Source organism: Rattus norvegicus, chromosome X (assembly GCF_021556685.1).
Source record: "Rattus norvegicus strain SHRSP/BbbUtx chromosome X, alternate assembly SHRSP_T2T, whole genome shotgun sequence".
NCBI lineage: Eukaryota > Metazoa > Chordata > Mammalia > Rodentia > Muridae > Rattus > Rattus norvegicus.
Window position 1 is genome coordinate 42,897,312 of NC_141554.1, and position 23,028 is coordinate 42,920,339.

General features: G+C 36.2%; 1 protein-coding gene across 2 annotated transcripts in view; it reads right to left on the reverse strand.

The window, feature by feature from the left end:
• The window catches only part of Bclaf3 (BCLAF1 and THRAP3 family member 3), a 57,162-nt gene that overhangs the window by 11,428 nt on the left and 22,706 nt on the right, over positions 1-23,028 (reverse strand). For both annotated transcript variants that reach the window (NM_001127568.2, NM_001446946.1), the window contains 7 exon segments: positions 3,534-3,686; positions 9,449-9,544; positions 10,910-11,024; positions 17,610-17,725; positions 19,238-19,301; positions 20,150-20,264; positions 22,026-22,198. In NM_001127568.2, the coding sequence (NP_001121040.1) occupies positions 3,534-3,686; positions 9,449-9,544; positions 10,910-11,024; positions 17,610-17,725; positions 19,238-19,301; positions 20,150-20,264; positions 22,026-22,198 (832 nt within the window).

Here is a 23,028-nt window from a genome sequence, read left to right on the forward strand (position 1 = left end):
ATACAGTGGAAAAAAGAAAACATCTTCAACAAATGGCACTGGTCTAACTGGCAGCCTGCATGTAGAAGAATGCAAATTAATCCATGTTTATCACCCTGTATAAAGCTCAAGTCCAAGTGGATCAAGGACTTCAACATAACACAAGATACACTGAATTTAATAGAAGAGAAAGTGGCCTAAAGACTGAGGTAAAATGGGACCAGTCATCAATTTTCCCACATGGGATGTAGTTTCAAAGTAGCATGTGCTAGAGGGATAATCTAAAGGTCTTAGCTCAAACCTGGCAGAGATATTAGCTGTCATATCTCATTCCTTTCTCCAAAGGTTAAGAAAATTGAGCTAAATTGCTATGGAGCATGCTAATCATAGTAGGGAATCTAATTTCATGTTACATTCAAGAGTTGGACTTTGTTTAAACAAAACTATGGAAGCCTCTCAACACTGCTCACAGGCACAGTCAGTAGCCAGAGTGAAAGAGACAAAAATCAACATATATATAATACTAAGAGTCAGGAATTAAGAGTTCAGTTTATTAAAAAATATGGAAATTTATTGCTTTGTAAGCCAATTAAAAATCTTAACAGTGGAAGGGTATTCTGCATAGCTGTATAATACTGCTTCTAGAAGTCATTGTGTATTAAACAAAAATCCCAGTGGCAGGTATGGGAAATGTCCTTACTAATTCTTAGCCAAAGAGGCCTCAGAGACTCTCACAACAATACAAGCTATGACCATTCCTCTTGGTTGCCTACCAGAACTAAATGACAAAATCTTATTGCTAAAGACCTTGGTTTTACCAGACATACAGAAAACAAGCTGTAATTGAGCTGAATGTTTTTTCTCCCTGATAGCTAGATTTCATGTGCTGGAGTCTGCTATACAGGCTACAACGGGAGTAAAGCTATCAACGCTCTTATCAGCTTTGGATTCTGTATGCTACAATGTAAACTGGCCAGGCAAGATGTGTCCACTGGTACAATAGCGGTACAATTGTTATAAGGTAAAATAAGTGCTCTTGGACTGGATTTGAAGCCCACTCCAGAGGTCAGAATACAAGTCTAGTACTGTAAACCCTGTCAAAAAAACCTATGGTTGGGGTTGGGGATTTAGCTCAGTGGTAGAGCACTTGCCTAACAAGCTCAAGGCCCTGGGTTCGGTCCCCAGCTCCAGAAAAAAAAAAGAGAAAAAAAAAAAAAAACCCTATGGCTGGGAAGGTCCTACGTCCTAGGACAGGGGTTACTACTGTTGTTTAGTTAATTTAACATGGCACTAAAGTGAAGTCTATATGTGTTTATACTTATAGACAAATGATAATCCTAACTTTGATCAGAGATGCTTTTCTGCACAGTGAATGATAGAAAAGATGCTTCAAATGATGGGTAAGCATTCAAAAACAGGACATTCATTTATGCCAACCCTTCTAAGGCATAAGCAACATGGGAAAAGAGTGTGTAGAAAGAATGTCAGACCAAGATAATAGGGAGGAGGGCTGTAAATGCCTACCTTCAGGACATGATAAAGCCATGGCAAAAATGATCTCACAGCAGCTACAGCTGTTTGCACTAAGCTTGCACAAGAACAGGACTGTCAATAGACAATCATGGATCACAGAAAGGCTCATAGGACATTACCCCTTTGTGGTGGTCTGAATGAATATGGCCCCTACAAGTTCCTATGTAAGTCACCTCCATAATTTGGTGGAACTATAAGGGAAGGATTAGGTGGTATGGCATTGTTGGAACAGTTATCAGCCCTTAGGTACTACCCCAATGCCATGCTTGCCTACTTACTGCCATGTCCCTTGCTATGATGGCCACGGACTCTAACCCTCTGAAACTGTAATGCCCCAAATAATTTTTTTCTTCTGTAAGTTGTCTTGGTCATGGTAATTTGTCACAGCAAAAGAAAAGTAACTAAGACACCCTCCCAGTTGAACTACTAGCAACTGCTGGAATCTGCCTTCAGTAGTCTGCTAAATGGTGAACCCATGAGGCTCCAATGATCAGCTCCAAGACTGTGGATAACATAATCTTGGTTAAAAATCAACACACACAGACACACACACACAGACACACACACACACACACACACACACACACACACAAACAAACACAAAACCAAACAAACAAAACAAAGGTGTGAATGTGAAAAAGGAGACATGTGGGAAAGGAGAGAGAGGGTAGTAGAGGTAGGAGGGATCTAAAAGAATGCATTACTTAAATGTATGAAATTGTCAAAGGACAAATTGATCAATTAAAATGCTTTATTTAAAAAAGGAAGTAGAATCCAGAAGAATATGCCTGAGTAAAAGAATATTAGACAAGGAAAAATAGTAAACACCAAGCTTTTGGCTTCAACTTGTGGTAATCCTCCTGCCTCTGCATTCCACGTGCTGAAGTTATATTTACATGTCATAATGCCAAGTTTTGATACTGATTTTTCAAAATACAGTGTGCTTGGATGACATCTAAAGTATCAGAATAATAACCATGAAAGGCAACAGAAAAACAGAAACCCATATTGGTTTGGCCTCTAACTGTAAAACTGTTTTATTATAGGTCATTCGGAGACTTTACTTAAATGTTCATTTTAAAGATTACCTACACAACAAAAATGCTAAAATACAAAGTTCAAAGAGCTATGTTGTATTACAGTTTTCTCTGAGATTGAGATAGTCCATCCTTCAGGGAAGCTCCTTGAGCAGGAAGTAAACAATTCAAGATTGTTTCAGGAAGTCTCTGAAACTGGCCAGAGTAAACAGTTAAGTTGCTCTCAGATGGAAGAAAGCTGACTGCAAAAATGACTCTCAGATGGGAACTGAGTTGCCACATCTCTGACAATGTAAGCCTCAAAGACACTCAGAGGAGAAGAGATTCAAAGACTCTGAGACCAGCTCAGCAAACTGAAAGAAAGCAGCCTACCTGCCTGGAAGTTCTGACCAACTTAAGACATCTGGAAAAGTACTCTCCAACCTGTAGAGCTGCCTGCAGACTGCAGTACTCCACGTTCCCAGCTTTGTGAGCTGTTACCCATGCTGGGTAGGTTTTGGTGATGCAGCTGTTTTTGAATCATTTCTGTCCCATAAATAATCTCAATAGAATTCATTGGCTCCCTAAGTGAAACTTTAGTGGTATCTGTACTTTGTTCTGTCATGGGTCCCTTATCTGGGGTGGGTAGGGGTGTGTGGGTAGGGGGTGTACACGTCACGTGTGTGCGTGCGTGTGTGTGTGTGTGTGTGTGTGTGTGTGTGTGTGTGTGTGTGTGTGTGTGTGTGTGGTGTGTCTCCCAAGGAAAAGATTTGTCATACAACAAGCTGGCATATTCAAATTGTTTCAGGTAAAATGGCAAAAACATTTTAAGCTAAAATTTAAGTTTCACAATTCTATCAACATTACTCTCGAAGTTTTCATTCAACTATCATACAATAAATTCATTTTTGAAATCTAGGTTGTTTCTTAAACTAGGTGAAAAATCCAATTATCTAGAAAACACTTAAAGTTATTCAATATTTTTAAAAGCATTGTCAAACTAACCTTTTTTTTCCTCAGAAATCTGTTCCTGAATTTATTGGTAATAAATCCCCTTGGTCCAGCAAATCGTAAACGCTGGTATTTGGCCTGAATATACAAGCTCTTCTGTACCAGGTGTGATTTATAATTGGGCTGGAATCTGCCACCTAAAAAGTTCTGTAAAGGATCCAAAGAGAATCAAAGGTTAAAAACACAGTTTCCAAATCTATTCTATAACAAGCATGAGAATAATATTCACAACAGCCTTGATTCTAGGCACCATGAGTACTTCAAAAAGGCATTAATACCTTTACTAAAGTATATTTCTTTTGTATTAGTTTTTAAAAATTTGCTATATAGGTTTTTTAATTGCTAGTAATAAAGCTAGAAAGATGTCTCAGTAAAGTGCCTGCTAAGCAAGAATGAGGACCTGAGTTTGGATCTCCACTACCTGACTATACCAGTGATGGGTGTTGGAATAGGGAGGTAGTGATAAGCAGATCCCTGGAGGTCATTGGTAAGCCAGCCTATCCAAATTGTTGAGCTCCTGGTTCAATGCAACACTGTCTCAGAAAACAAGGTAGATTTAATTTTATTCTTCTACATGTTGATTCTTAAGTTTCCCAGAACCATTTGTTGGAAGATACTATTTTTCTCCAGTATTTATTTTTTGGTATCTTAATAAAAATTCAGGTAGCATGAATCCAGGTCCTCTATTCCATTGTGTCTTTTTTTTTCTTGTTTTCGGAGCTGGGGACCGAACCCAGGGCCTTGCGGTTGCTAGGCAAGCGCTCTACCACTGAGCTAAATCCAACCCTATTCCATTGTGTCTATTTTTTACAAGTATCATGCTGTTTTTATTACTATTGTCAGGCTCTGTACTATAGCCTGAAATTATATATGTTGATACCTTCTGTATTATTCTTGGTTTTCATAATTATTTTGGTTGTCCTTAAGTCTTTTGTGCCTCTAGATACATTTTAAGATTACTTTTTCCACATTTATGAAGAATGTCCATAGAATCTGTAGATTGCCTTTGGAAGGACTGCCAATTTTACAGGATTGAACCTGATCCATGAGCATATGAGCTATTCTATCCTCTGGTATTTTCCTCACTTTTTTTTCTTCATTGTCTTAAAGTTTTCATAGTAGAAGTCTTCTGTTTTCTTGGTTAAGTTTACTGTCAGGTATTTTTTATATGGCTGCTCTAAATTAGATTTACTGATTTATTTTTTTTCACTATGCTTGTTGTCAGTATATAAGAAGACTTGTAACTTTTGCATAATAATTTTACATTCTGCCACCTCACGAAAGTGTTTTCTCAGTTCTGAGATTTACCCAGGGTCTCTAATCATATCATTTACAAAAAGGAATATTTTGACTTTTTTGTATTCCTTTTATTTCCTTTTTGTTCTGTTGCTCTAGCAAAGATTTCAAACATTATATAGAATAGCAGCAAGAGTGGACATCCTGGCTTTGTTCTAATCTTACTGGGAATGCTTTGAGGTTTTTTTCATTTAGTATGATGCTGGCTAGGTTTGAGACATAATGCCTTTATTTTTTTTTTCTTTTTCTTTTTTTTCGGAGCTGGGGACTGAACCCAGGGACTTGCATTTGCTAGGCAAGCGCTCTACCACTGAGCTAAATCCCCAACCCCTCATAATGCCTTTATGATGATGAGATATACTCCATCTATCTCTAAACTCTTCATTACTTATTTTTCTTTAGATTTATGTTATGTTTGCCAGTATATATAGGCATTACATGCATACAGTACACCCAAGAGGCCAAAACAAGGCATTGACTCCTCTATAACTGGAGTTATGGATGGTTGTAAACTACTAGGTGCTGAAAAACAAATGAGTCCTCTCCAAGAGAAATGAGTGATCTTTGCTAAGCTATCTCTCCAGCAACATGCACATACCAATCCTCATGATTCTTATCATGAAGGAATGTTAGATTTTTCCCTAAGGCCATTCTAACATTTACCGAGATGATCATGTAATTTCTATCTCTGTATTTCCTTATGCAGTGAATTACATTTATTGAACTTTCCCAGTATCCCTGGAATGAAGGTAACATGACCATGATAAGTACATTTTTTATTTAAGACAGAATTCAATATGCAATTACTGAGAACTTTTACATCTATGTCCATCAGATAAATTGGGCCTTCTTTTTTTCCTTCCTTCCTCCCTCCCTCCCTCCCTCCCTTCCCTCTTTTGTTGTGGTTCAGTTTGGCCAGTTTGGTATCAGCACAATATTGGCTTTGTACAAAGACTTAGAAGCACCCTGGTACTTTTCTACTTTGTAAAATAATTTGATGCACTGGTGGTAGGTTTTTTTTTTTTGAAGGTCTAATAAAATTCATCAACTAAATTATCTGGCACTAGAGAGTTTTAGTTGTGACAAATTTTATTGTTGTAAAAAGACTTATTTATTATATAAAAGTACACTGTAGCTGTCTTCACACACACCAGAACAGAGCATCAGATCTCATTACAGATGGTTGTGAAAAACCATGTGGGTGCTGGGAATTGAACTCAGGACCTCTGGAAGTGCACTCAGTGCTTTTAACCACTGAGCCATCTCTCTAACTGGGGTTGGCTTTTTAACTTATTTTATCTTGGTCTAATTTTGGTAGGTTATATGTACCTAAAAATTCATCCATTCCTTTTAATAGAATATAGGTTTTGAAGGTATGTCCTTGTAATTTTCATTTCATTAATAACTATTTTCATATCATACTTTTCATAACTAGTTTTATTAATCCGGGTGTTCTCTTCCTTTGAGTTAATCTGGTTAAAGGTTTATCAATTTTATTTTTTTCAAAAAACCAAATTCTTTGTTTCGTTGATTGTTTACATTTTTGTTTTTGTTTCATTATTTCCACCCTAATCTTAGTTATTTCTTCTACTACTTTGTTCAGTTTGTTCTGTTTTTCCCCCCGAGGCCTTAAGATGCATTGAGATCTCTAAATTTTTTTGATGCAGGTACTTATCCCTATATTATATATCACCTGCACAAAAGTCAACTCCAATGGATTATAAACCTTAATATTAGACTTGAAACTCTGAATCTTCTCAGTAAAAAAGTAAAGATTACACTTTAACATATAACCATAAGGATTTTCAACATAGAGGTGTACAGGTTTTCTAAATAGGACTCTAGTAGCATAGGAAATAAGAATAACAACTGATAAATAGAATCTCACGGAACTAAAAGAGCGTCTGCATAGCTTGAGAAACCATTAACTAAACGAAGAGGCTGCACACAGAATGAGCAAAAATATCTGTCAGCTACATATCTGAGAGAATTATTAACTAGATATATAAGGGACTCAAAAATCTAAACTCCATGCAAACAAACATCCCAAATGTGCTAAGGGACTAAATAGAGCAATCTCAAAAGAAACAGGAATGTCTAGAAAACACTTTAAAAACTGGTCAACATACTTAGTCATCAGTGAATTGTAGGTTCAAAACTATTTTAAGGACTAGAAAGATGGATTAGAGTTAAGAGCACTGGCTGTTCTCCCAGAAGACAAAAACTTGATTCCCAGCATCCATACAACTGCTCACAATAGTATATAACTCTAGTTTTGAGGAATTTGACACCACCTTCTGGCTTCCACAAACAATGTACGTCCCTGGTGTATTAGCATACATGCAGAAAAAGTGTCCATACACATAAAATTTAAAAAGTGCTATTTTTAAGACTTCACCTCACTCCACTGAGATGGGCCATCATCAAGGATACAAGAATAACAAACACCAGTCTTGTTGTAGGTAAAGAGTACCACTAGTGGACATGTAAACTGGTATATCCACCTTAGAAATCAGTCTCGACACTTCTAAAAAAATATTAGAAATAGACTACTATATGACCTAGTCATACCGCTCTAAAAAATTGATATCTCACTACAGAGACATCTGCACACCCAAATGATAGCTCTATTCACAATAACCAGAAAACAGAATCAGCCTAGATATCCATTACCTGGTGAATATATAATAAAAGTATGGTATGCACGCATGGGGACACTTTATTTAGCTATGAAAAAAGTGAAACTACAGAATATGCAGAAAAATAAATAAAACTAGCAAAGTATATTCGAGGTAAACCAGGCCCAGAAAGACAAACAGCACACAATCTCTATTACATTCACTTTTAGGTGTTTAACTAGGAATACCTATAAAATCTAGGAAAGCAGGAAGTAGACAGTGGGCAATGGTGCCTTAAGGGAAGGGAAACAGCAGAACATAGGCAAAATGAAAGTGGAGCGGGAAATACTAGGAAGAAACTTCAAACAGGGGCGAGAGTATGGAAAGTTGAGGTGATGGGGATGTCATGGAAATGAGAGTATAAAAACGTCACCTGAACACCTGCTATGTGGTAACCCAAGTAAAAAAGTTTGAAGACAGATACTTTGAAAGGCTAGACACTGCCAGTCCTAGAAATAATAAGTTGTGTTGGCAGCCATGAGGTCCAGATGCCGACCAGTGAGCTTTTTATACTTTTAAATCCCTTTTGAAATACGAAGTACTTAAAAAATAAGAAGCATTAACTAACTTTTGACTTCACCGAGACCCATAGTTAAGACACTAGATTTTCAAAGAGAACTTGGACTTTTTGAAGTGTTGAAATGTTTAGACTTTAAGGAGTATTAGAGAGAGAGTGGGAGAGAGCTGAACTCCCAGAAGTGTGGACAGTCCTGAGAACTCAGAGGAGACAACTACTTTCTGCCCATATTCCTGACCGAAGATGAAATCACCTAGTGCCATCTATGCCCTCTGGACCTAGGACAGGGACCTAGGGGCAGTCAGGGACAGGACCCTTCACGTTTGTGCCTACATTGAGAGCTAAAAGCCAGTCGCCAGGAGTCCCTACACCCCTGAGAGCAGAGGTAAGAGCAACTCTTCTACACCAGGCAACCTGCCTGGAGGCTTCTGGTCACACATACCCAGAAGTGGCTCTATGCACTCAGAGCCAGTTGAAAGAAAATAGATCTACAGGAGTGCTGGAACACAGGCCTACACAAGGGCTAGGGAACTGGAGTTAAGAGCAGCCCAGATGAACATGGCAAATTCTAACTCAAGATCATTGATGGGAAAGTAGATTCCAATAACATAGAGGGTAGATTATCTGCCCAGTCTAGTGCTGATTAAAGCTTATTTCAAATATAAAGGTTATGTGTCTTTTATCAGGGAACTGAATGATCAAAATCAGGACAGAAAAAACAGATATGAGATTAAATATTTACAACAAACTATATATATGTACATACATTCACAGATGCTTAAATAAAATTTATTCCTGCCAGTTCCTTCTTCTTTTCTTACCATAAGATAATACATAGTAATTGTATGAATGATGAAAACTAGATTCTGTCCTATAGGAGGCATAAAAGGGCTATACATATTTATGGTTTTGATCTTGTCATTTTGTGCTGGAGGTGGGAGGAAGGAGGAATCTTCAGTTTTGTCAGAGATAAGCAATCATATGTAAACCTTTCCAAATAATTTTATAAACCTTCCTCATTCGCTCCTCCCATATACTTCTTGTGGCTAGTTGCATTTTCAAGCAACCTCCTAGAATGGTTTGAGAAGTGACCCAGCCCACATGTTTGTTTCCATATAGAATCTACCTCTGCTCTACTAAGTATTAAATCCTTTGTAATTTCCAGAAGCAACTGCATTACTATTTGAAAACAGGATTCCACTAGTAAAAATGAAATTCAAAGTCAAATCCTGATGAAACAGGTCAGTATTAAACTGGTAACTATTTGAATATAAATTCCAGAAGTATTTACAGAAACTAGAAACACTAGTTAATAATTATTTAAAAGACTACAAAAATAACTTTAATGTACTGACACAACATTACTTCCAATATATAAGCCCCACAGTTGGATATAAATGAAAAACAACACTCAATACCTTAAAAGGTCCTTTAGAGCCTCTTCTGTTTTGATGATTTTCCTCAATTCTAAATATCTTCTGAGTAATGGCATCTTTTCTCTGCATAGTATAGTTCTGAACAAAAAGTATTAATATGAGTTAATATATCTTAAGGGTTCCTTTAAAAACTAGTCTCACCATTCAAGACATAATTTTGAAGATTAAGACCCCAAACCAGGGAGCATGGAGCTTACATACTTCTTCTCTCATATGACCCATGCTAGTTTGTGAGGGGCCCGTTTCATTCATGCCTGTGAGAAGTGTAAAAAAAAAAAAACACTCTGTATAACACCATGGTTGACTTTTAGAAAGTGGACTATAAATCTAGCATTTACTCATGTATGCATCTTGAAAAGAAAGGACTTGGTAAAAGGTTTTCTACTGCCCAAGAAATACACCAACTTTCCACATTGCCAGTAGGCAAATTAGCCCAACACATCAACTTTAATTGATCGAAGGTAATATTCTTACAGTAGCTTGGGAAGGCCCAAAAAGAAAAAAGAGCTACATGAGCACTCTAACTACAGAGAACCCAAATCCTCTAGCAGGAACAATTAAGATGGTACCCATTCTCCAGTTTCCTATTTCTAAAACCAACAATCTTATTACCTTCTACTTAATCCATTTCTGTAGAGTCTGGCCAGAGGGAGGATTGTACTACGCAGCTGCTGACATGGCTCCTAATTATCTCCATCAATGATCCTTCTCTTTGACTGTGGGTATGACCCAGTAGTTTGCTTCTAGTAATAACCATATGGTAAAGTAATGGGCTATTACTTCTAGAATAGTTAGTTTGTTAGGCAACAAACTAACTTAGGCTTCCATCACTTAGTCATCACTTACAGAAGAGCTGTTGGCTGGCTATTATATCATGATGCATTCTATAATCAAATCTTTAAAATAGAGTGATTAGTGGTTTGGTGGGTAGTGGGGACATGGAATAATTAAACAGGCATGAGAACCTTTACTTGGTAATGACAATATCCTATTCAGGCATGGTGCCACATGCCTGTAATCTCAGCACATAGAAGGTAAAGGCAGGAGGGCTGCAAATTTGAGATTAGCCTGGGATATACGGTGAGTTCCCCTGCTTAGCCTGAGCAACAAAGTGAAATCCTGTCTCAAGTCCAACAACTAGACTATGGTGATGGCAACATATCTTGGAGAATTACTAAAACTCACCAAATTATACGCCTGAAATGAATGAACTTTAGATTATATAAATTATATTTTAATTAAGTTGTTACCAAAACATCTTAAGAAAATTAGTACTTTAATAAATTGAACTTCAACTAAATCAAGAGATGAGCTATCTTCTATCATAAAATCTTCAAGCCTCAACGCTCTTATAACACATAATGAAGTTACAAGCACTTTGAAAAGTATAGATATATTTATAAAGAATATACAAAAATGAAAAACTTGAAACTCCAATCTTACTATGTAAGGTTTCTGAATAAATTTTCTAAAATTTGATTTTATAAAATGTGGAGGCTTTTGAAATCCATCAGCACGAATAGTCTTCACCTTTGGAAAACTGGAAGACTGATGAATCCTAATAAAGGAAAAAAAGAATCTTGTTACTTTAATCACTCAAGAGGAAAGAAACCTTAAGACATATAGTACAACAGTAAAACCTCAATGCTCTGTCACTACTAAAATTATAAAGGATAGTCATTAAGACTGACATTTTCAACAAATATTATTTAACTAAGCTGAAAATTACCAGTAGAGAAAACAGTATTCCTTGTACTAGGGGTCTCAATCTGAGGTCCAAGGACAGGATTCCTGGAGCCTATAGTTGATAACATGCAAGTTTTTCCCCTCAAGTAAAAGCATCACTGCCTCTCCTGTCCAATTCCTGAGACTCTGCTTGGCAGACACACTGGTGGCTCCTGACCCATCCCATTTATAAGGGGAAAGGTAGAACACGGTCATCTCACTGGCAAAACTGTGAGCTCTGACACTGCAAAGGACAGGCTTCCAGCTCCTGACAATGAGATTAAGAGACTCTGACAATGAAGTTCTGCTTGGGAGGAAGATCCTGGAAGTCTCATTTCTATAGCCCTTGGCCAATTCTTTCCTTGCCATACCCATATTTCCCCATAATACTCTTAAGACCTTTTCTAGTCTTTTGCAGGCCCTGTTATAGTGAACCAACTACCGTGCTTCAGCCCTACCCCACCCCCACCATGCATTTTGTATGGGATAAAATTCATATTCCTGATGGTTTCCCATGTCCTTCTTGCCTTATCTCTTTTATGGCTTTACTACGTGCTTTCCTCCAATCTCCCCAACACATATACTGAACTTTAAGTAGTTAACTGTGCATACATGGTTCCCAGCACATACCATGATCTTTCCTCTTCTACAACTTTGTACCTGCAATTCCTCCTGTGGTCATTTCCTTCCATTCAGATTAACTTCAAAGTTCGGCTCCATTTGTACCTTGTCCAAAAACTTTCCTAAACTCCTCTGAGGTAGAATAGATAACCCTACTGTGACACATACAGCATTTACAGGTTCTAACCCCTATGTCTCCTATTTGTAGATATTACTTATACCTGTGGGCTTAATGGAATATGCTTTGAATACCACTGTAGTTGCTTTATTTGTGGCCCCAGAACCTGATACAAACTAAGATTTCAGGGTTTCTGAAATGTTCAAAAACCTACTGCCCTATCAAAATGTTTGTGATGTGATATTATAAGGCAAAACAGCAGGGTACAATTGTAACACTGTGTATTGAAGATAATTTCAGTACTTAAAAAGTACATATAGATGCCTATAAAAAGGGTAAATGTCAAAAAATAGATTAAATATTAAAAGTGATCATTTCTATCTAGCAAATTACAAATGCCTTATATTTTAAAAATCCTCTTTGCAAATCTTATCTAATAAAGGAATACAGGTTAAACATCTCTAATATGAAAATCTGAAATATGAAATATTCCAAAATCTAAAGCCTTCTAAGCACAAATATAAAGAAAAACTCTATACCTGATAATATAAGTCAGTCAAAACAGAGACACATTAAAATATTGTATAACATTTCCTTCTGTGTATAAATGAAATAATATAAATGAATTTCTTATTTATTTACAGCACCCATCCTCCTAATAGCTCTCTCTCTATATATATGCAAGTATTCCAAGTAATCCAAAATCTGAATCAGTTCTGATCACAAACGTTTCCGATGAGTAACACTCAGCCTGTAGTATCTAGAATATATAAATAACCCTTAATATAAAGAACATGTTTTACTTATTATATGTGAGTCAAAGCATACATATGGAATTCAGGGGAAAATATGCTGGAGTCAGGAGTTTCCTTCTACCATGTGGGTCCCAGGAATTGAACTCAGGCTGTCCGGTTTGGTGCAAGTGTCTTTCCCCACTGAACCATCTCACTGGCCTGAAGAACAGTAAAGAACTTTTATCTAGGTGCGGTGCCTCAGACCTCATGCCAAGCACTTAGGAGCCAAAGGTAAAGAGATTTCTTTTGTTTGGGGTCACAGTGAGTTCTAGGCCAGCCAAGGCTATGTAGTGAGACCTTGTCTCAAAATAAAAATGAGACCCCCAAATTTTTATACCTTAGCAGTAAAAACATTAACTTGATTATAAAATGGGCAAAGGATTTGAACAAAAATTTCTTTACATAAGACACAGACACACACACACACACACACACACACACACACACACACACACATTATGTCAACAAGCATATGAAAAAAATGTTCACTAGTCATTAGGGAAATACAAGTCAAAACCACAATGAAATGTTATCTTACATTCACTAGAATAAAAAAGCTACAATAAAAAAGATGTCTCACTCGTGTTCCTAAAAGCACCACTTATAAAATGCAAAAGGTGGAAAGCCTACAAATATCCACATAAGGGTTGGGGATTTGGCTCAGTGGTAGAGCGCTTGCCTAGCAAGCGCAAGGCCCTGGGTTCAGTCCCCAGCTCTGAAGAAAAGAAAAGAAAAAAAATATCCACATAAAACCAGGTAAATACAATGCAGTATATCCAAAGACTACTCCAGCCTTAAAGATCTTTAAGGAAAGAAACACTGACACATGACACAACATGGATGAAATTAAAACCATTATTAAACTGAAATAAGCCATAAAATGAAAACAGAGTAATTTTTTTCTGTAATTCTTACAGTCCATCTTCTACCCTGTAGCCATGGTAATCCTTTTAAAATTCAGAGTCTGACTTTTCTTTAGTTAGAATCTCAAATGTTCCTAATTCCACTCACTATAAAATTGTTTTCATATCCTTCATGATTTGGCCTCATCTACAAATTTTTTTGTATGTGTTGTGCACTCTTGCACATCTATGTGTAGGTGTAGGTACACATGGGCCACTGAGCACATATGAAAATCAGATGATAACCGAGGATGTCACTCTTCACCTTCTACCTTGTTAGAAACCAGGTCTCTTGTTTGTTCACTGTTGTGTCTGCCAGGCTAGTCCACAAGTCTCCAGTTGTTATATTGTCTCTGCCTTCCAATCTCCCAATAGGACAACAGGATTATTCTGGGGACCTAAATCTAGTACAGGCTTGTTAGGCAAGTGCTTTGCCCACTGAGCCATCTCCCCTTTATACCATACTGCAAACCCACTAGCCTCATTCTAGTCCTTAGAAGTTCAGAAAGAAAACATGTTTCTGGTTAAGATCTCTGCATTTGGTTCCCTGTAATGTGTATAATCTCAGGTAATGTAGTTGGCTGAATCAATTCACATGCCTGCTAAAACCGTAAAACCCTATTACACAAGTCATTCTTCCTGCTGAATTTCCACGTCTACCTTAGTTTTTAACCATTACTCCACTGACATTTTCTTTCTCCGACCATTAAATTCCAATTACCAGAAGTCAAGAGCGTGGATTTTCATTGTATCCCCAATGCATAGAACTGCAACTTTATAAGAAGGAAATAAACACATATCTCTTGTACATAAAAAGACCTCTATAAAGTCCTATGTTTTGTATAAACTTTCTTTTCCCTAAGGTCCCTACTGATAAATAAAATTTTGGTAGTTTCATGTCCTTTTTAAGTTCAGTGATAAAATTTAAAGCTTTTAAATTACACACAGCCCACATCTATATAACACATCTCAATTACATTGCAGGGGACTTAGTAACACTAGTTAGAAGAAATAGTGTGTCAGAAGATTTGCAAACAGCATTAAGACTTGGGAGAAATCAAGGAAAGATACTGATCACAATGAGGAGCTAATAGAGAACAGCAAGGTCTTAGACATTGGATGATGGAATGCCCAAGAATTAAGCTTGTTGGCAAAAGATCCCAAAACAGTAAGGAATAGTAATCCAAACAGAAATGAACTATGGTAAAGTATCATCTGCCACATCTGCTGCTCTGTAAAGTCATCATACATTTAACAAATATGGACTGAGCTCAACGGACTGGAATAGAGCGATGAGTAAACAGTCAGCCTTCAAATAACTTACAATTGAATGGAAACCCACAGGAGGAAATCACTAAATCCTATGATTTATAGCATTATGCTTTATCTGAATCTCTCTAGAAACTACATGCTGAAATTTACTTATATAAAAATGAGACCAATTTGGCAAATTTCATTTCTAAGATGAAAGGGTAAACTTTAATAAGGAAAGTAAATGCAAAGAAAAACAGTTCTACATCATTTAAAATTTTTAAATTTCATTTTTATTTAAAGGTGTTTGTATAGGTGTGTAAGTGTGTGGATGTCCCTGTCATGATGCACAGGTGAAAGTCAGAGAACTGCATGTGGAATTCAGCTCTCTTCTTCCATATGGGTTCCAGAAAATGAACTCAAGTTCCAGTTGTCAGGCTTGACAGCAGCAGGCACCTTTACCCACTGAGCCATCTCCCCAGCCCTGGTATCATTTAAGAAAACAAGAAGCAAAAACAAAAACCAGAAAGAACCCCACAGGTGTTGGTAAAGACACAGACTTGAACCTCTCACACACTGCTCATAGAGTGTAAAATGATGTAGTCATGTTGGAAAACAGTTTGGCAATAACCACCTATCATCACTTCTACATATAGGTATATACTTAATAAAAATGAAGACATGACCACACAAAAACTTGCACACAAATGTTCACAGCACTATTTATTCACAATAACCAAAAAATGGAAACAAACCAAAAGTCCATCAACTGATAAATGGATAAACAACATGAGACATCCATACAATGGAGCATTATTTAGCCATAAAAGAAATCCTCACATTATAGCATGGATAAAATTTTAATACATGCTACATAAAATAAGTCACGTCACAAAAAGCCAAACATCGTATTATTGCATTTTTATAAAATGTAGAGAACAGGCAATCCATAGAAACAAAATGTGTAACAGTGGTTGCCAGGGAAGGGAAAAAGAAAAATATGGGGGAGAGGGGGGGGTCACAGATGGGTACACTGTTTTCTTCTGGAGTGACAAAATATTTTTGGGATAAGTGGTTCTTATACAACTGTGAACAACTCAATTGCTTACTTACAAAGGGTGAATTTTATGCCAAAGAATACTGAAAAATTTTTAAAATTCTCATGTCTCATGCTCTAACACTGTCCTCAGAGCTAAGTAACAAACTTTACGCTAATCAGCTATATTTAACTTAATCCTGATCAGCAGTAAGATGTAAGCATAGTTCTCATTCCTATTTCTCAGATGAGGAAACAGAGGCTAGGTAGCCTACCCCAAGTCATCCACATAGCTAGGATTCTTAGAGCTGGGCATCAAACCCAAGTAGTATGCCACACTCACGTTCTAATCATCTCCTCAGAGGGTAAGGATCTGCCCTGGGACATTTATGAGATAGTTATCATTATAAATGTTGAAAAAAATCCTGTTTCTTGGTACAATGTATTTCTAAAGGTTTCTCGGCTAAGAAAAATACAGTAGATATCTTGTCACTGAACACCATGTGTTAAGCATATAAAAAATTGGTGACTTCCACCCAGCAAAGGACAAAAGTTTTACATTTTCCAATTGTTTTCCATGCAAAACACAATTTCACTATCTTTTAATCAATTCCAAACTTATTGTGAAAATAAATTCCAGTTAAAACAAGCTCCATGTATTTTGGTTAAGACTAGTCAAATTTGGAGCTGATTTTAAAATCTAGTCAAATACTTAAAATGTTTTTAAAAGTTGATATTAAAGGTTATGGTAAAACAATTAGCACTATCACTTTCTATTCATAGTCCTGCTTCTCCAGGACTCAAAAGGACCCTTACCCAAACTAGAAAGTCTGTCTTATTCAATTATTCCTCAAAATCCTTTGGGTTCACATAGTTGTCATAGGTTTCATTAGTTCTCAGAAGTAGAGGTAGACTAGGGTCAATCTAGATGACTAAAGAAAGACTCCTGAAAAGAGTTATGACGTTGAATATAAAAAAATGATATGATAATGATCTCTTTGTAACTTCTGCTAAGATGCCAGTGACTTGCTAGTATAGCTGCCCCTGTATAATAAGTATAGCATGGAGAAATTTCTAAAGATTCATTAAATTTATTGACAATTTGTAAATGGGCAGAGTCAGGGAGATTCAAATTGAGGTCTCCCTCGGCTGTTTCTTTTCTTTTCTGCTTTTGTCTTGTCTTGTTTTTGAGACAGGATCTCACTATACAGATTTACCTGCCTTTGCCTCTAGGGTGCTAAGACTGAAGGCACGTGCCACCACACCTGGCTTCTTCCACCTGTTCTACTGCAACTGTCTACTTCATAGACTCGAGAAGTCCCAAAGAGAACTGTACTGACATAAAAAACTTTTCTTCTCATAAGTCAGAATCTAAGGGTCTAAACCTATTATTTTCAAACTACTTGATCCAAATAGCCCATAAAGGTTGCTGGTCATGGCTCCTGCTAATACTCAAACAGTTGCTATATTCCTCTTATCTAGAATTAGAAGACCTCAAATATTTACCCACACCATTGCTTTTGATGTTTAGATCAAGCTTCTTGTGATGACCACTGAATAAATGAAACATTTTAAAAACACATAAAAATGGATCTGAACACTCAAAATTCTAGACAAAAATTAAGCACAAAAAAATGTAAAAACTGCTAAAACCAAAAACTTCCTGATAGCAGGATGTTTTTCATTTACTGATTACCTCTCTGTAGAACTAGCCATGTGAAAAATATTCTCATCTTCATTCTGTAATCGCTCTTTTCTCCTCCTCTCAATGTCATGTCGTAGATCATTTGGTTCTATTACTTTGACCACAGTCTGAGGAATTTTGACAGAAGACAAATTATTCACATTACTGTTAGCACAAAGACAATTTCTAACAAGAAACTTAAATAAAAGTCCTTAATTATTTTATACCCATCCAGCTAATGGTAGTATATACTGATAAAAGTACTTTTAGACAATTGACATTAGAAGAGTTCTATTTTGTTTGTTTTTGGAGACAGGGTTTTCTATATGTAGCTTTGGCTACCCTGGGCATCATTATGTAGACCAGGCTGGACTTGAACTCAGAGATCTGCCTTCTGCCTCCCAACTACAGGGATTAATGGTGTGAGCCACCATGGTCCAGCATCAGAAAAGCTCTACTTTTAAGATTTTATCCCAGAGAAAAGGTTGCCTCTTTAAAAATATTGAAAATAACAAAAATGAAACACTTAAATATCAAAATATTTTAAGGGGAAAAATAATGTTGTAGGATATTATGGCAAATAAATCAAACAAAACTATACAGCCATAAAAATTAATAAATCATGGAAGTCAATATGGAGAAACATTTACTGAGAAGTTTTAAAACTTAAAAACCTCAATTATAAAAGGGCCATGGAGAAAATTTAGAATTTTTATATAAAAGATGCCATGATTACCATACTGAACTGCATCTGAAAGACTGTTAAAATGTACTATGCCATACTGGAAATATGAATTTTTTAAGTCTTCAAATTTCCTGGAGATCAACTATAGTTAGAAATTTTACAAAAGCATTATTCAATAAATGAAGCTATATATATATATATATATATATAATTATTTATATAGTCTATCAGATTATCAAATTAAAATCTCTTCACTACAGAAACATACTCAAAGGAAAATTAATGATTCATTTAAAATTTGAAATGCTTTTAAAGACTTGATTCCAACCTGATCAGTCATGGCAGTCTTTCTAGCCAGGAAAGAAATAGAAAGTGGCAGGGTAGGTATTGGGTAGGAAGCATATATGATGACAATGAAAAGATTTGGTATTAGTTCCATTATTTTGGTAGTTTTTATTCCACAGAATCTTTCCTGAATTCTACAGCAAACAAATAGGCAGCATCAAATGTCATAGTTCCTTTGCATTTCTTCCACATAAAATTAAAAGTATATCCCACATACCAGATTTGCGAAATGGCTATCAAACATATTTTCTATAAGCTTCACACTAAGAGGTCTGGGGATGAGTATTAAATGTAATTTTATATCAACTTCTTAAAGTTGTTACGCTTAATAACCATGCCTCTCAAAAAAATTTTTTTTGTCCTTTTCAGCATCTCACTCCATCCTGGACTGCCATCAGTCACTTGGAGAACTTTTTCAATTTTAGATTCCTGGATGCCATCCTCTCTTTATAGACCTTTAACTCCTTTTCCCACTACTATACCAATAATAATTATGGGGTTGGGGATTTAGCTCAGTGGTAGAGCACTTGCCTAGCAAGCGCAAGGCCCTGGGTTCGGTCCCCAGCTCTGAAAAAAAGAAAAAAGAAAAAAAATAATTATACTCACTTACCTTATCTGGTTCATACACCATAGTATATTTATTTTGAAGATCAGCCAAAGACATATCTATTCGCCTAAAATAATAAAGGTACATAACTAAATAATTATGCTAATTATGTTATACACTGATTCTTTTACTACAGAATAGAATTAGAAATAAACCAGTAGGTTTTAGAAAAAGCCAAAGCAACCTGCTGTCAGGTAGCTTTTCATTTCTTTTGTTTCTTAAGGTAGGGTCTTTCTAATGTAGCCCTGGCTATTTTGAAACTCACTCCCTTAAATTCAGGTATCTACCTGCCTCTGTCTTCCAAGTTTTGGGACTAACGTCATGTGCCACCATGTTCTGCTAGGCTTTCACCTATATGGCAGTCTACTAAGCCATACATATCCTACAGGCACATTGTAGGGAAGTCTTGGTGGTTCTCCAATCACTAGTAATTGCAACCTCAAACTCAATTTTGGTGATACATAACATTATAACATTGATTCAACTCAGTACTCCATACAGGGTGTACCACCTGCTCAGACAAGTGCCAACAAAAGGTATGCGTGCTCTCATCATCAGACCTCAGAGAAATCATTGTGACCACTTAAAGGAACCCCTGATTTCAATGGCTTGACATTTTCCAGCATTCCCTTCAGTACACAACTACTATAGACATAGCAGAATCAAAGTATTGGTAAATCTTTTCAAAGGTCCACACATTCAAACAGTGTTAACTCAATGACTTTAATGCAACCTATTTCATCGATGTATTCTGGTCCAGCAGCTGCTTAGATTGTTCTTGCTTTTATGTACAAAGTGCACTCCTAGAATCTGTACCAAGCTTAGGAAAAGAAAGCTCAGAAAGCTAGACCTTTCCCGATCTCTTCTGAGGACTATTCTCATGAGGTAAGTGAAAAGGCAGTAATTAATCATTACCTGTGAAATTCTGGATCTGAATTTGATTGCATTTGATTGAAATCTGCATACATTTTGTTTTTTATTCTTGAGAAACGCTCGTGTAGAGTAATCTCAGGTGTTACAAAACTATCTGCTGTAAAAGGAAACAAATAGTCCCACGTCAATGTCAAACTGAATGCCCTTCAAAGAAGGGACCATTAAAATAATCCAAACTGTTCTCCTTCGAAAAGAAATATGACCCAAACTATTTACATATTAACTTATAATGCTCACATGCTTTTCCAAACCCAAATGAGTTAACTTATGAATTCAAGGACTTTCTTCCTATCTGCCACATTTGCTTTCTTGTCTAGAAGAGGGACATTCTGCAAGTAAGAATCATTCCTCTAGACCACACTCTAGAAAGTTAGGAAGACACTCTACAGTTCAACGGTGAAAATTAAATAATAATTTAATCAAAATAATCTCTGAACAAGTGCTAAATTATGTCATGTTTAAATACCACAGAGTGCCAACACCACTTTACTTTTGCATTAACTTTAGTTCATAAAGACATTCTAAAATCAGCTATGCTACAAGCTCTTAATAGTACAGAAAGAATACACATAATCCATCAAAATGTTATATAAGCAATCTTCTCTCTTAATTCACTAGCCTCGTTCTAGAACACTCTCCTGTTTTTCTGTAATACTACCATACTTTCTGAAAACTATACTCTGGGTAAAAAGAGTTGGAGAGAGGGTAAACTATTGCTGACAAACTGTATACTTTATTTTTTCATATTCAAAATTAAGTTTTAGGGGATCAAAATCAGGGCCTTACCCATTCTCAGAAAAGAGCTTTAATAGTGACCTAAACCCTCAGCTCCAATCTACCTGGTTCAAAAAATATACATATTTTCACTTAAGGAATAGGAGAGCAAAATAATTATTTTTTAAATGTATTTTACTTATGTGCATAAGTGTTTCTGTATGTGCACTAAGTGTGTGACTTGTGCCCAAGAGTCCAAAAGAGGTCTAGAACTGGAGCTACAAGTCTGTAAGCAGCCATGGAGGTACTGGGAACTGAATTTAGGGTCAGTACTCTTAACTGCTGAGCCATCTTTTTAGTCCAAAATATTATTTTAAAAATATGTTTCATAGTCAGGGGGTGGTGACGCACACCTTTAATCCCACCACTTAGGAGGCAGAGGTAGGTAGACCTCTGAGTTCCAGGCCAGCCTGGTCTGCAGAGCAACTTACACAACGGCTAAGGCTACACAGGGAAACCCTGTCTCAAAAATTTTAAAAAAAGGTTTTATTTAGGTAAAGATTAAAGCAAATAAAAATTTGACATTCTTCAGAATCTCTTGCTTATTGCTTATGATATCTATAATTTATGCAGTACTACTAGGGAAAGTTGCTTTACATCACTGAATTTCCAATGGACACTTATGAAAAGCAAAAATTTAATGCAAATCTTTAAAGCCTTCCTTTAACTCTGATGTCATAAAGAACAGAATCATCCACTGATTCTACATGAACAAGCTTATAGCATAAAATCCTAGAAAGGTCTTGGGGAAAGGTTGTTAATATCACAAAATAACCTAAACTCCTGCATTGTCTGGGATATATACCTGTTTTTGTTGCTTCTTCCTCCTTTGTTAGGCTTTTAATATATCTGTCATTTGGAGTGGTCTGATCTTTTTCTGACTAATGATTTGTAACCCACTAGCATTTGAAGTAGAAAGTTATTGAAAATACATAAAAAGTACAACTAGTCTTGAGTGAATGTCTGGTACTCTCTCCATCAGAATACTAATTACAATTAAGCTACATCAAAGGCATTTGTATCATGGGAAAAGGTGGTACATTATTTTTGTGCTATCCTTAATATTTGTGTAAAACATACAAACCTTTAACTTTGTGAATTATTGTTATGATTTCCTGAGCAAATTCTTCTGTAGGTTTGTCTTCAGGATTCTGAGTTGAGTCAAGATGTTGAAATACTGGATGAAAATTATCATTTCTGCTGCCAATGGCAACCAAGTCGTGTGATGTCTGTCTCTCTGCAGAATATCTAGTAGACCTAAAATAATTTGAAATATTTAATTAAATTTGCAATTTAGCTAAGGATGGGATTTGTTAATATTAAGATAGCTAAATATTAAAAAGATTTAATTATTCTGCCATAATTTAGGCACCAAAATTATGTTATAAATCTAATAAACGAGTGGAAAATAAGTATAGATAAATAGTTCTGAGCTCATTTTCAAATCACAAAAATCACAATTCTAAGTGATTTTTTCCTTGAAACACACAAGGCATTAAAGTCGCCTAATATAAAAAAAATCAAACTATTTTCTATTTTAATATTGTCAAAAAGTAATCAGCCACTCTGAAATAACACCATACTTTAAAAGCTGTTATCAAACCTAAAAAACTTAACTATTAAAATCCTCACTATAAGCAATGAGAAGCTTAAAATAATGTTTTGAAACTAAATCTATTAAGAAATTAAAACTGTGGAACAGCAAGATGGTTTAGCAGGTACAAAAACCTGCCATGGAAGCCTGGTCCCTAGAACCCATGGTGGTAGAAGAGAAAACAACTCCCTAAAATTGTCCCCCAAAAGAGGTTTTCTGACCTCTACGTACCTGCCATAGCACATGTGCACTAGCATTCTCATATCAGCCACACATATCAGAAACACAACTACATTCTCATTCCCTCTATCATGAAGAATAATCTAGTTAAACTGAAGTCATGCTAAAATCACAGGAGAAATTACATCAAGTTATCTGTCTCCTGGGATCCCAAGAGGGCAGGAGGATTTTAGCTCTACTGATCTCTCAAACCTAACTTTTCTCTGTAGAATAAGAACCTGTACGATCCCTTCCTGCTCTATGAATGTCAAAA